Here is a 14,804-nt window from a genome sequence, read left to right as displayed (position 1 = left end):
TGAAAAGAATAGTGATGAAGGGAACAGAATAACTGAAGCCTCTAAAAATCATCTTAGCATTCAGCCAAAGGATAATTTTCAACTAGTTTAAACAAAAAGGATAAGAGCACTTAAAACCTACAAAAATCAGTTTCTGCATCAGGCATTTGTAATTACTAACTGGTTTTTGCTGATAAGAGCTGAGGTGAAAGAACCAGTACAACTGAAAACTCGACAAGCAAATAAAGCAATGGTCAGTAGCCACACAGAAGGACAACACCAAAAATTTTTTGTGGCAAGCACTTGATTAGAAATGCCTTCAGAAACAATGTCAGCTGGAACACTAAGGAAATCATCCTTTGTTATATTGCATCATTATGTCAAGTCTTGTAAAAACAAGATTACAATGTTGGAAGTACCTCTATGAAGTGGTTCCCTCTCATCCTGGGATCTAAGCGACCTGCCATTCCTCTTTGACCTCCCACGATCAGTACCTCTCATATATCCTAGGAAGGAATTGACAGCTGCAGAAGTTTTGTGTACTTTTATATGTGTCTACCACCACTGTAGGTAAAGACTGACCAGCTATACTATCCCATAATTTTTTGATTTTCTCTGCTGAGCTTTTCTTTTTATTCAAACTATGATTTGTTACTCAACACTGAGAAATAAGAGTATCTGTCAGTTAACAGACTTGACAAGTGGCTATTGGCACTGTAAAACAATTATTTTCAGTCTCACAATGTCATCAAAATTTCTCAATCAGAAGGTTCAGTGTTACCAGAACAGGAAAGCAGCATCTGCTGCAGCAGGTAACAGTATCTGGCATAGCAGTAGCTAGAGTTATTGGAAGATGTAGTATATCTGACACATGGACTAGTAACCCCATCCCACTGACAATGTTTGGGTTGGCAGCCCATATTACAAAGTTCAACTAAGTATGTTAGGGTCGATGGAAGATCATCATCCATTGCAAGGAAGTACAAAATTCATTTTGTGGTTGGTGCAGTGCAAGGCATTTATGTAACATGTGAGACTTCTCCCACAGGAAAGTTTTTACAGCATAGAGGAAGATAACACAGCAATCATAAATTCATCATATAACAACAAACTTTACAGAAGTAACTGAATAATAATTTTTCCTGTTATAAGTTCATTATGAATTTATTGCAGTTCGTGCACTTAATCATTTTAAATTGGCCTTTTTCTAATAACTCTCATGCATCCACTTAGAAGGAGGCAAAAAGTTAATCAATTGTCTATGATATGATTTAACACAATCAGTTGATCAAAAACCAAAGATAACCACTAAATGAGAATAACATGTGATATCTTCTGTTCTGTTCTTCTTTGCTCACTTACTTGGTTCAATAGATGTGATTGGTGTATCATATTGTTATGGTGTTTTGTATAGAGAAATAAACTGCAATGTTTCAACTGTATTAGTAACATACTGTTTTTAAGGTGGGTAGTTTTCTCATAAGTGGTGGCTCTACAATAACAGTGAATAATGAGAAGCACATCAAGTGTGACTCCATGACGCTGGTCATCATGGAAGTCATTTCACTGGAACAGTTAGTAAGCAGACTGAATGGCATGACTATCAATCATCACCCTCAAATGCTTCTGACTGACAAGTATTCACTGGATACGCCATGCTTAGTACAGCCCATGAACGTTTCATCAATTGGCAGCACTGTGTCACTTGTGACACATAGGAAAGTTGTGATTTTGCTATATATGCCACAACAGCCAGACCTATGGTTCCAAATGTTGAACTTCAATTTACCATTTATGACATGTATGGCGACAATATACTGTTTCCATTTACCATTAGTGCATTGGACACTCAAAGTTTATTATTGTTGTTGGATATTATTATTCATTCCAACCCGATGTGTAAAGGACACTGTACTTTGAGGTGTACACAAATTCCAGGGACTTACACATACAACAGATTTTAAATAGTCAGGTAATTGACGACAAACTGCCATTAAATCTGACACTGTAGCTCCTGCTGCTGAATCTGTTTACGAAGAATCCCTCTAACTCCCATCAGCATTCTTTCTACAATAGCAAGGATGTCTTCTATGTGATCCATTGTTTCTTCTTCAACAAGTAAAGCTCTGTATCTCTAAATCTCACCTATCACCAGCATCCCAAAACACAGACACGAATGTTTTCATACCTAAAGATCTACGCATGTCATGTTTTGTTATGTGTGAATGTGATCAAGAAACTTTGACAAACTGTGCCTTCAACCTGGTGCATAGAAAGTAATTCCTCAAAATTTTTACGTGAAAACTCTTAAACCTTTTTACAGAAGGAAAATGTTAATAGCATTTTATACCTTTATTCTTCATGTCTACATGTTTGCAGCATTCTTCCACTACAGGGCTCTGAATTGTAGCATGTAAAATGGTGGTGTATAACTTAAGTATGTCAGTGCATGAGAAACAACATGCTGTAGTCAAGTATTGAATTCAAGGAGTTTGCTGACACATGATGCATGCTCCCCTTCCGCGTGGCAGTGCTGGACCACACACGTGAGCTATGGCATCTGATGCCTTGAGTTCATTGTCATTGATCACCCTCCATACAGTCCCAACTTACTCCATCCAATTTTCATTTGTTTCCAAAACTTAAAGAGTACCTTTGTTGACATCACTTTGATAGTGATGAAGTGGCGTAAGCTGAGGTGAGTTTGTGGCTCCATCAACATAGTCTAAGATTCTGAAGTGATGGTATCAACAAACTGGTCTCTTGTTGGGAGAAACGTGTTTATTGCCAGGGTGGTTATGTTGAGAAATAAATATGCAGACATGAAGAACAAAGAGGTCGAAAGTTAATAACACTTCTTTTATTTAAAAAGCTGCAAGAGTTATCACCCAAAAATTCAAAGGCATTACTGTTCAACGTGCCCCAATAAGTGGTAAGCCCACAATTGTCTCTCTGGAATTGTGTAACCCTGCCTACCTGCTGCTGGGAGATGTTACTACAGATCAACGTTACAACTGTCGTTTGATGCCTACACAGCACGATACAAGCGAGTCCAAGGTTTTGCCTTCACCTGAACAGACTTAATCGCATTCAGACACTTCACTAATATTACTAGAACACATTCCAATTTGTAGGGCTGGTCGAGTGGAATGTAAAAATACGGCTCTACTGTAGGGAGGGGAGAGGGACACAGTTAATGTAAAGCTAAACGGCTCTACTGTAGGGAGGGGAGAGGGACACAGTTAATGTAAAGCTAAAGACAATTGCTGAATGAGAATAGTGTCTGATATCTTCTGTTCTATTGTTCTTTGCTTATTCACTTTGTTTTATTCCATGTGGTTCATGTATCATTGTTCTTGTGTTTTGCGTGCTTTTGCAAAGGCGCAAAAATAAATTGTGATATTTCACCTCTGTTAGTTATGTACTGTTTTTATTGTGTATAGTGTTCTCATGTGGTCATGTGAGATTGAAGACTCTCTCAGCTGGGCAAGGATAAGAAAGGAAATTGTGTACATTGTTTTTGACGGAAATCTAGATGACCAGCTGCAGATTTGAAACCTGCTCCTCCCATAAGTCTTCACCACCGAACCATCTCATTTTATATTTTCATTTTGAGTTTTTCACACAACATCAGCAATGTTTTCTGTTTCCTAATTACAACTTAGCAGTTAGTAGGACAAAGCTTCTATAAATGGTACTTTCCTAAAGCAAATTGCAGTGTCCTAATGTCTGATTTCGCTGCAAAAGAAAGCAAATATGATGCAATTGCTGTAGTGGATAATGTTACCTGCGGCATGCAGAGGCCCATCATCACTGCACAAAATCCATAGAGATTACCAAGTGCTGTTTTTGTCTCCACTGCTACCTCAATCCATTTATTTAATGATTCTGCTCGTTCTGCTTCTGTGGTGCAAGTTAAGATCGTGACTGCCACCAACAGTTTCAGACATTCAGTCCTGTAAAAATATATGACAAAAATGAGATCTATTGGCACAATAGGACTCACTATCAGCAGGTGCCAGTCATCCCTGAAATTCCAAATTTAGTTAGGACATGCTACAATAAACATACGAAATGCCAGGTATGTGCAAGCCACTGCTTACAAGCGAAAAGTTACTGTTTTTATATGTATGTACTACTGTGTGAACACACATATAATGCACAAAATACAGTTGCTGTGCCATGTACACGTTCACTTTAATTTGGATGTAAAGTAATTAATCAATGAGACATTTAATGCTTGCATACAGATAATACAATGAATTCTTACAAGTGCTGTAGGTGGGTTTATCTTCACTATAACTAATAAAATAACCTTTATTTTTTGACTGCAAAATGTTTCTGGTTTTCTTTTGTATATGTAATACAAATGTAATGAATAATTTTATTCCATCAGATTGCACTCTGTTCCCTATGTTATTTGTCAAACTTGGAATAATCAGTTTTAATCCTTTGTTTTTTATATTATCATTCATTACAACTGTGACTTTGGAATGATGCAACAATTTTACTATGTCACAAGTAAGAAAATGTACTTTACAACAAAAATTTCTCAATTTCTTCAAATGTGACTACTTTTCACCTAAAAGAGGCATTACTAGTGGCTGCTCTAGTAGTACATACGACAGAAGACAAACATCCACTTACCATCCACAGAAACAGGAACAAATGGAGCAGAGCTGATAGGCACACAAATATAAAAACACTGTTAAATCTCTAGCATATGGAAATCATTAGAATTTCTTCATGCAGGTGAAGATGGAGATCAGGAAAAGTGAAGTACATGTGCAATGGTATTTATGGGAAAAAATAGAGTTTTTTCAAATTCATAAATGAAGTAAAAGAAATGATCAAGAAGTTACAGCTTATAACTACAGCAAATAATATAGTACATCAAACAGCAAAAATATTAATAGCCTTGTAGTATAGCTAAATCCGTGAGCAAAATTTACTGTTGTCTTAATAAACTACAATATAACAGAGAATCAACACACTGGCTTAGTGATTTCCAAACCCCAGCTTAGTTTGTTTTAGATGTAAAACTGTTCACACTCTTCACTTGCAGACAGAAATGCTAGCTCCGTTAGTGTAATTTCCGCTCTTACTGTTTTATATGGTAGTTTATTGGGCTGAGACACTTATCCGCAATAGCTCATATTCTAGAATATAAACTCTACAGAGGCTATAAATACAAGTAAGTCATCATTTATCTCTTAAATGCAGAAGCCGACAATACTTATTTTATTTTGCATTGTCAGTTGCAAAACTCCCTGCACGATTCTTCAGGTCTTCTTTTAGGTAAATCTGAAGTAAAATGCTTCAATTCCTCGTAATATAGGCAATGTGCAAATTGTCAATTGAATACTCTTCAAATTACCCACACAAAAACATTTTAAGTCTCCTCAAAACAAATTATTTCCATTATCCTTACACAGAACTTTAATTTCACTAGCAAATTTACTTAATAATAAATTTCACCAGTAAAAGAATGAGACATAAAGCCTTACATTATCGTTTGGAAACATGTTCAAACAGTTCTGTTTGGAAGACTGGAAGCAGAATCACTACATTCATCAACTCATTAGTTTTGGCATGAATGCTGAAATATTTTTCTAAATTTTATGATAAATGTCCCTGAGTACACTTGCATTATGTTGTGGCTTTCTTCAAACTGATACTTAATCGATACGTCTTTCTTGTTTTAGGCAGCAGCTTGCAAGTTCCATTTGCAAAGATTTTTTTTCTGGAAGACCAAATTGTGAGAGAGGTGGGGGAAGGTGGGCGGCTGCCCTTGAGAAGAAGTGAGTTTATGTAGCACAATTTTGGAATCAGCTGCTCACCAGCAGTGGATGAATATATAATATAGTACATAAAGACTTTCTATTTGCATGTGTTATCAATTTCAGTGAGTTTATATATTCTTCAAAGATGACACTATGTAGGAGTCAGTTGTAAAGATCAGGCAGTCTTTGTGATGGACACCATGTAAGATATCACTTCTAAGTCAAGATTGGCTCATTTTGTAAGCCTGGACATAAGCCGGGGGTGGGACCTGTAACGTCTCTATTTGCACCATGAAGTATAATATAGGGAATATTCCTGTTTCTAGAGGCAGATATGGATTCTGTCCGTAAATTATTGTTTATGAATCACAGAAAACACTGAAAAAAATTGCAGAAAGGTAGAATATAATTGAAGTAGAGCCTAGATAAGTTTAAACACCCCCGGGGTTGTCATAAGGTTCAAAGTGAGCATTAGACAGCAACTTACTACAACTGGAGAAAGGAGGAGAATTAAAGATTAATGGATAGCAGAGGGACATGTAGGCAAAAAGATAAAGCCTAGTAGATATCCTTGGATAACATATGAGATATTGAATTTAGCTGATGAAAGGAGAAAATATAAAAATTCAGGAAATGAATTAGGCAAAATGGAATACAGACACGTAAAGTGTGAGACTAACAGAAAGGACCAAAAGGTAAAACAGGAATGGCTGGAGGACAAGTACAAATATGTAGATGTAGGCATGACTACGGGAAAGATAGGTGCCATGTTTGGAGAAAAAGGAAGTGTCTTATGAACATTTAAGAGCTGAAATGGCAAGCCAGCACTAAGCAAAGAAGACGGGAGGGGGGGGGGGGCGGACTGGAAGGTGGATGGAATTTACAGAAGGACTATACTAGAGTTAGATAAAAAAAAGAAGTAAATAAATAAAAAGATTTTAAGTGTCATGTAATATTTTGTGTAATGTAATATCTAGTATAGACCCCTTTTATTAACCTGACACGTTCCCCATCCTTACGAAGTGTCGTATTCATGATCTATGTACCAAGTACTAATCTACATTGTTTTCAGGGACTGCACAATGCATATGGTGCTAAAGCACTGCCATATTGTATGGTGGTAGGATGGGTGAAAGTGTTTCAGGATGGCACGGATCACTCAAGATCACCCTGGTTCTCCTCACTCACAGAATGTGCACCGTGAACCAGCTGGTGCTGAAGTGATGGTTATCATTGCTTATGGGTTAATCCTACACCATGTCGTACCACAGTGGCAAACAGTCACTGCACTGTACTAGTGCCATTTCTTGTGATGACATCATCTTTCTCCTGCACTGAGAAGAAAGCGATGGCACCTTCTGGCACTGCGTACGATCATCCTTCATGAAACACATGATTCCACATTGTGAACCTCGTACAGGAGCCCTGCCTATTTTGGGTGGAAGATACTGGAACGTCACCATATTCACCCGATATGAGTCCATGCGGTAACAACCTGTTCACCAACTTCAAAGAAACATTATATAATGCAAACGAGAAGTAGATGAAGATGAGATGGGAAAAATGGTACTGCAAGAAGAATTTAACAGAGCACTGAAAGACCTACATCGAAACAATGCCTCTGGGTATCTGACATTCCCCCAGGATTATTGAGAGCCTTGTAAGGGCATGCCATAAAACTAAACTATTCCTCTTGGTACACAAGATATATATGATGGGCAAAATAACTTCCGACTTCAATAAGAATATATTTGATTCTGATTCTCAATAAATAAGGCACTGATGTGGGAATATTTTGCATTAGCAGTTTAATTAGGTCATGGTTGTGAAATATTGACACATTATTTATAGAAGAATTGAAAGACTGGTAATATTGGCCTCAGGAAATATCATTAATTCCAGACAAATGTAGGGATTTTGGAAGATAGACAAAAGAAAGGCAAACTTATGTTTATAGCAATTGTACATTTAAATGTAGGTTTTGACCATGGTGACTGAAATACACTCTTTTAAAATATAATAGCAGCAGGGATGGAATATAAGGAGTGAATAATTATCTAAACTACTGGCCATTTAAATAGCTACACCATAAAGATGACATGCTGCAGATGCGAAATTTAACCGACAGGAAGAAGATGCTGTGATATGTAAATGATTAGCTTTTCAGAGCATTCACACAAGGTTGGTGCTGGTGGCGACAGCCACAACGTGCTGACACGAGGAAAGTTACCAACCGATTTCTCATACACAAACAGCAGTTGACCGGTATTGCCTGGTGAAACGTTGTTGCGAAGCCTCGTGTAAGGAGGAGAAATGCGTACCATCATGTTTCCGACTTTGATAAAGGTCAGATTGTAGCCTATCACGATTACGGTTTATCGTATCGCGACATTGCTGCTCGCGTTGGTCGAGATCCAATGACTGTTAGCAGAATATGGAATCAGTGGGTTCAGGAGGGTAATACGGAACACCGTGCTGGATCCCAACAGCCTCGTATCACTAGTAGTCGAGATTACAGGCATCTTATCCACATGGCTGTAACGGATTGTGCAGCCATGTCTCGATCCCTGAGTCAACAAATTGGGACGTTTGCAAGACAACAACCATCTGCACAAACAGTTTGATGATGTTTGCAGCAGCATGGACTATCAGCTCGGAGATCATGGCTGCGGTTACCCTTGACGCTGCATCACAGACAGGAGCACCTGCCACGGTGTACTCATGACGAACCTGGGTGCACGAATGGCAAAACATCATTTTTTCAGATGAATCCAGGTTCTGTTTACAGCATCATGATGGTCGCATACGTGTTTCGCGACATCGCGGTGAACGCACATTGGAAGCGTCTTTTCGTCATCGCCATACTGGCGTGGCGTATCACCCAGTGTGATGGTATGGGGTGCCATTGGTTACACGTCATTGTCACCTCTTGTTTGCATTGACGGCACTTTGAACAGTGGACATTACATTTCAGATGTGTTACAACCCATGGCTCAACCCTTCATTCAGCCCCTGCGAAACCCTACATTTCAGCAGGATAATGCACGACCGCATGTTGCAGGTCCTGTACGGGCCATTCTGGATACAAAAAATGTTCGACTACTGCCCTGGCCAGCACATTCTGCAGATCTCTCACCAATTGAAAACGTCTGGTCAATGGTGGCCGAGCAACTGCCTCGTCACAATACGCCAGTCACTACTCATGATGAACTGTGGTATCGTGTTGTAGCTGCATGGGCAGCTGTACCTGTACACGCCATTCAAGCTCTGTCTGACTCAATGACCAGGCGTATCAAGGCCGTTATTACGGCCATAGGTGATTGTTCTGGGTACTGATTTCTCAGGATCTATGCACCCAAATTGCATGAAAATGTAATCACATGTCAGTTCTAGTATAATATATTTGTCCAATGAATACCCGTTTATCATCATTTCTTCTTGGTGTAGCAATTTTAATGGCCAGTAGTGTACTTTAAGCAACATTCCAACTCTCCTTTTGTTAAGTGATATTTCCTTCCCCCAAACCCTCTGCCCCCATTAGCCCCCCCCCCCCCCCTGCCCTTGACCGACCTCTAGAATCGCCCTTGACTCTGAGTATTAGGAGGTTAGATCAAATAACTAATTAGGAGGTAGTGAATTGAATTGGGGAGGAAAGAAATTCATGCCCAAACTTTACTAAAAGAAGCTATCAGCTGAAAGAACACATTATGTGTCATCAAGAAAGCTTCGATTCTGTAACTGAGGGAAAAAGTGTGTGTAGGTGGGAGGTGTGTAAACTCTGTTCAATTAACTGCCCCCTGTAGCTACTGCTATTGCCCAGGTGTTTATCGCATTCCATAAGAAAGTGACAGTAGCTACATGAGTCAGTGTATTTGAGTCATTTTCAAGCACAGTACCAAACATCAACAACACATGGGAGATGTAGAAAAATCTGCCTTTTCATGAATAGTCACAAGATTTTGTTTGAGCAGGCACACTCTAGTGCATGCATCGAACTACTAAGACTGAGTCGTGTAAGAGGCTATGGAAATTGAAATGAGCATCAACAACTTTAATAGACATATAGGCTGTGCACTCAACAATGCATGGAACTGGGGACTTGATATTGATAAACTGCACAGGAAGATGTCCCACATTATAGAATGTCATGGAAACAAAGTCCCTCCAAATTATGTTTTATCACTAGTATCCATGTAATATCTAATTGCAGTGACCACTATTACATCAAATACAGCTGTGTGATTCACTTATATCTTCTACAGTCAGCTTCTTTCCATGTTTAACAATGAGGAACTTACAGACTCGCCTTCTTTGATTTCCTAAAGCAGTACAACAAAATTCTTAAAGACACTCATTACGAGATTGTCAGTAGTTGAATGCACTCTGGCTTGATGGCTTGTTATGAGCAAACATGTTTATGCTGAACTAAGTGCTGCAGGAAGCAAGACAAGTTTGCTGTATTACTCATAGTTGAACATTCAGCTACAGTATGACACATAGTTTGGGAGATACGACATCATAAACATCGAGCTGTGAGAAAATAGAACTCTAGGGTGAAATCCCTGAGTGATACAGGTGACGTGTGAAAAATGTTAAATATATGTGATGTGCATGTGTAGGCAAAGCTGCAGGTAAAGAAACTTCTAAATCCCTGGATCAATTTCTACACATATTACTTACTACATGGAAAGAAGTACTGCAGAGGTATGAACCAGCAGCATCCCATTAAAGTGGGGGTGTTAATGTGTAAAGAGAATGGGGAGGAAGAGATGGACGCAGATGTCTGGGAGGAGAACATGGACAAAAGGGGTAGGAGTAGATGGACAGAGAGGGACAGGGGGAGTTGGACAGAGAGAGCGGGAGAGATGGAAATGGAAAGAGTGGAGGGTGTAGGAGCTGGATAGAGAGAGGATGTAGGAGATGGACTAACAGAATTGGAATAAATACATATCTGGGAATGCAGGGCTCTCAGCTGGTACTGTAAATAAATTGAAGTAGGACATATATCCTGATACAAGGAATACTGAACATAGATGGAAACCATATAGTAATTGCTTTTACATGTTCAATTCAATAATGTCATCTGTGGAAAGAGGGATACCAAAATCCCTATGTGCACTGCATATTTTACATTTGCTTTTACCTCTGTTTTAACTACTTTATGCAGGTGATTCGGTACTTATTTAACAGTATATACACTCCTGGAAATGGAAAAAAGAACACATTGACACCGGTGTGTCAGACCCACCATACTTGCTCCGGACACTGCGAGAGGGCTGTAGAAGCAATGATCACACGCACGGCACAGCGGACACACCAGGAACCGCGGTGTTGGCCATCGAATGGCGCTAGCTGCGCAGCATTGCGTGGACGTGAACCGTACGTGCAGTTGACGGACTTTGAGCGAGGGCGTATAGTGGGCATGCGGGAGGCCGGGTTGACGTACCGCCGAATTGCTCAACACGTGGGGCGTGAGGTCTCCACAGTACATCGATGTTGTCGCCAGTGGTCGGCGGAAGGTGCACGTGCCCGTCGACCTGGGACCGGACCGCAGCGACGCACGGATGCACGCCAAGACCGTAGGATCCTACGCAGTGCCGTAGGGGACCGCACCGCCACTTCCCAGCAAATTAGGGACACTGTTGCTCCTGGGGTATCGGCGAGGACCATTCGCAACCGCCTCCATGAAGCTGGGCTACGGTCCCGCACACCGTTAGGCCGTCTTCCGCTCACGCCCCAACATCGTGCAGCCCGCCTCCAGTGGTGTCGCGACAGGCGTGAATGGAGGGACGAATGGAGACGTGTCGTCTTCAGCGATGAGAGTCGCTTCTGCCTTGGTGCCAATGATGGTCGTATGCGTGTTTGGCGCCGTGCAGGTGAGCGCCACAATCAGGACTGCATACGACAGAGGCTCACAGGGCCAACACCCGGCATCATGGTGTGGGGAGCGATCTCCTACACTGGCCGTACACCACTGGTGATCGTCGAGGGGACACTGAATAGTGCACGGTACATCCAAACCGTCATCGAACCCATCGTTCTACCATTCCTAGACCGGCAAGGGAACTTGCTGTTCCAACAGGACAATGCACGTCCGCATGTATCCCGTGCCACCCAACGTGCTCTAGAAGGTGTAAGTCAACTACCCTGGCCAGCAAGATCTCCGGATCTGTCCCCCATTGAACATGTTTGGGACTGGATGAAGCGTCGTCTCACGCGGTCTGCACGTCCAGCACGAACGCTGGTCCAACTGAGGCGCCAGGTGGAAATGGCATGGCAAGCCGTTCCACAGGACTACATCCAGCATCTCTACGATCGTCTCCATGGGAGAATAGCAGCCTGCATTGCTGCGAAAGGTGGATATACACTGTACTAGTGCCGACATTGTGCATGCTCTGTTGCCTGTGTCTATGTGCCTGTGGTTCTGTCAGTGTGATCATGTGATGTATCTGACCCCAGGAATGTGTCAATAAAGTTTCCCCTTCCTGGGACAATGAATTCACGGTGTTCTTATTTCAATTTCCAGGAGTGTATTAAGAACTTCAAAATAAAAAACAATATTATTTATGTAGTTTTTCTTTGAAAAACACGAAAATTTAGTGGAGATTCAAATTAATTTATTATTTATTTTATTTTCTACACTTAAAGAATACAAGGGCACGTTGAAAAGTTTCATTTCTTTTTTCTTTTCTTTTAAGAAGAATAACTATGGCATTTATTTAACTTAAGATGCAGTAATCCTTTTTTATCAGGAAGCAATTACGTTTCTATGAATAAGCAAGGGTACACAATAAATTAAATTTTGTGCGAAACTGTAAGACGTCATACAGAAAATACAATACCTTTTTATTTCTAGAGAGAGAACAGTACTATCGATAAGCATAATTTCTTATTTACACTAAAGCCCTTGACATATCTGTATCAAGTTGCAATAGGTTTTTCTACCACCAGTAATAACAAATAAAATACTGGTATTATTTTGTTCCAAAATTATGATTCAATATTTGCTAACAAACATTCGTATTTTTAATAAAATAAATAGAAATTAAGTAACAGCTCAAAAATGGTGTAAGTACCGCGAAAGTATTCAATTACTGACGACTATGTTAATTAATTACAAATGTTTTGTATTAACATTGCTCATATTTTTTTTTTTTTTAATTCCGTCGTTCTGCTTTGGTGTATGGCACCGTTCCTACATGTACGAATAAAATCGAAGTGGGTCTGTGCATAAGGTCTCATGCGGGAATATTTAATGTAGGGTATCCAACTCTCACGTACTTCCTGGGAGCTCTCACATTGTAGCATTTTTTATTTATTTCCTCCAGTCTCCCTTAATGACATGACCACCTGATTCTCCCGTATATGCCGTTAGTATTCACAGTTCAAATTCCTTGACCGACAGAGCTCGAAACGTTTTCATATCGGCATATAGTCTTTTTTATTTTTTCTGTTCTTGCTTCTATGGAAAGCAAACGGTTTGGCTCAAGGGAGTGCATGGTACGGAGAAAGAATGACATACTATACACGTTAGAGGGGTCATGAGCTGGAAATATTTACTTGTTTCTCGGCCAGTGTTGCCAACCGAAGTAATAAAGCCTTGCGATAGTGGACTGTACAGAAGTTCATGTTTAGACACACTTGTTACATTATTTATTTCTCAGTTGACTCGCTCAACACAACAACATTTCACAATGGTTCGAAAGAACCAGCACTGCTACAAAATGGTTCAAACGGCTCTAAGCACTATGGCACTTAACATATGAGGTCATCAGTCCCCTTGACTTGGAGCCACTTAAACGTAACTAACCTAAGGACATCACACACGGCCATGCCCGAGGCAGGATTCGAACCTGCGACCGTAGCAGCAGCGCAGTTCCGGACTGAAGCGCCTAGTACCGCTCGACCACAGCGGCCGTCAGTACTGCTACATCACTTAAGTTCGCAGCAACTGAAAACAGACGACAGTCAACGAAAACTGTTCCAATTTGTGTAGTCTTCTTTCCGTAATCGTACGGACTATACCGTTTGGCGGTTCACGTGTGTATCCATTTCTTTCTAAAGTGAATCAGTTTTCATCTAATGCTCTCGAAGTGAAAATCGAAATGTAAATCAAAGTATGTCAGTTTTTTTTTACAATCATAATAACTGTCACCCATTCCAAGCAATGCGATGTAAATGTGCACTTGAAAGTTATTGTGACTACATCTCCCTTAAGCCACCATTAAAAGAATGGCTCGATGTTGGTCATCTCCTTTAAAGTCAAAATCAAATGTTGGTCGCCCTAATTTAATGCAACACATTCGTCCTGAAAGACATCGTGGTTATATACTTGCACGTAAAATAATGAAGAGTCAGGGCACACGAGTGCATCGACAAGGGTTGACTTTGTGAAGCTCTCCTGGGCGTCGCCCCTCCGTGCTATCCCCTCTCCCCAAACACCTGATCCCCGTCGCCTGTCCCTCGTGCGCCATTGTTACGGGACACGCCTTAAAAGCTCTCTTCACTCTAGGTCGCCGCGAAGCAACACCGCTGCGGCTTCGCTGTCGGCAAACTTTATTCCTCAGTAAGAAACAGCGAGAAAAGTGTGTCCTGTTAACGAGGCTGTTAACATTAAGAGCACGGGATATAAAAACGAGAGAAAACACGAGAAAAAGGCAGCAGAACTCATCCGCAGAATTAGCGTCCTATACCGTTTTCGTTTGTAGCATAACTCTGGAACGTATTCTTAGGTAAATCATAAGATGAAGCAGTCGCGTGAGGATAAACGCCAATTACCCCTCGAAAATTCTATTTTACACAGAGTACGCGAAGGAACTTGCCCCCCTTCTTGCAGCGGTGTACCGTAGGTCTCTAGAAGAGCGTAGCGTTCCAAAGGATTGGAAAAGGGCACAGGTCATCCCCGTTTTCAAGAAGGGACGTCGAACAGATGTGCAGAACTATAGACCTATATCTCTAACGTCGATCACTTGTAGAATTTTGGAACACGTATTATGTTCGAGTATAATGACATTCCTGGAGACTAGAAATCTACTCTGTAGG

At 40.6% G+C, this 14,804-nt stretch overlaps 1 protein-coding gene across 1 annotated transcript in view; it reads right to left on the bottom strand.

Moving 5' to 3' along the window:
• Positions 1-14,804, bottom strand: part of LOC124798755 (breast cancer anti-estrogen resistance protein 3 homolog) — a 227,174-nt gene that overhangs the window by 18,639 nt on the left and 193,731 nt on the right. Inside the window, exon 11 of the mRNA XM_047262283.1 lies at positions 3,767-3,935. Coding sequence (XP_047118239.1) covers positions 3,767-3,935 — 169 coding nt within the window. The remainder of the gene's footprint in view (positions 1-3,766; positions 3,936-14,804) is intronic.

This window comes from Schistocerca piceifrons, chromosome 5 (assembly GCF_021461385.2).
Source record: "Schistocerca piceifrons isolate TAMUIC-IGC-003096 chromosome 5, iqSchPice1.1, whole genome shotgun sequence".
Classification (NCBI taxonomy): Eukaryota; Metazoa; Arthropoda; class Insecta; order Orthoptera; family Acrididae; genus Schistocerca; species Schistocerca piceifrons.
This window is presented reverse-complemented; position numbering and strand designations above follow the sequence as displayed.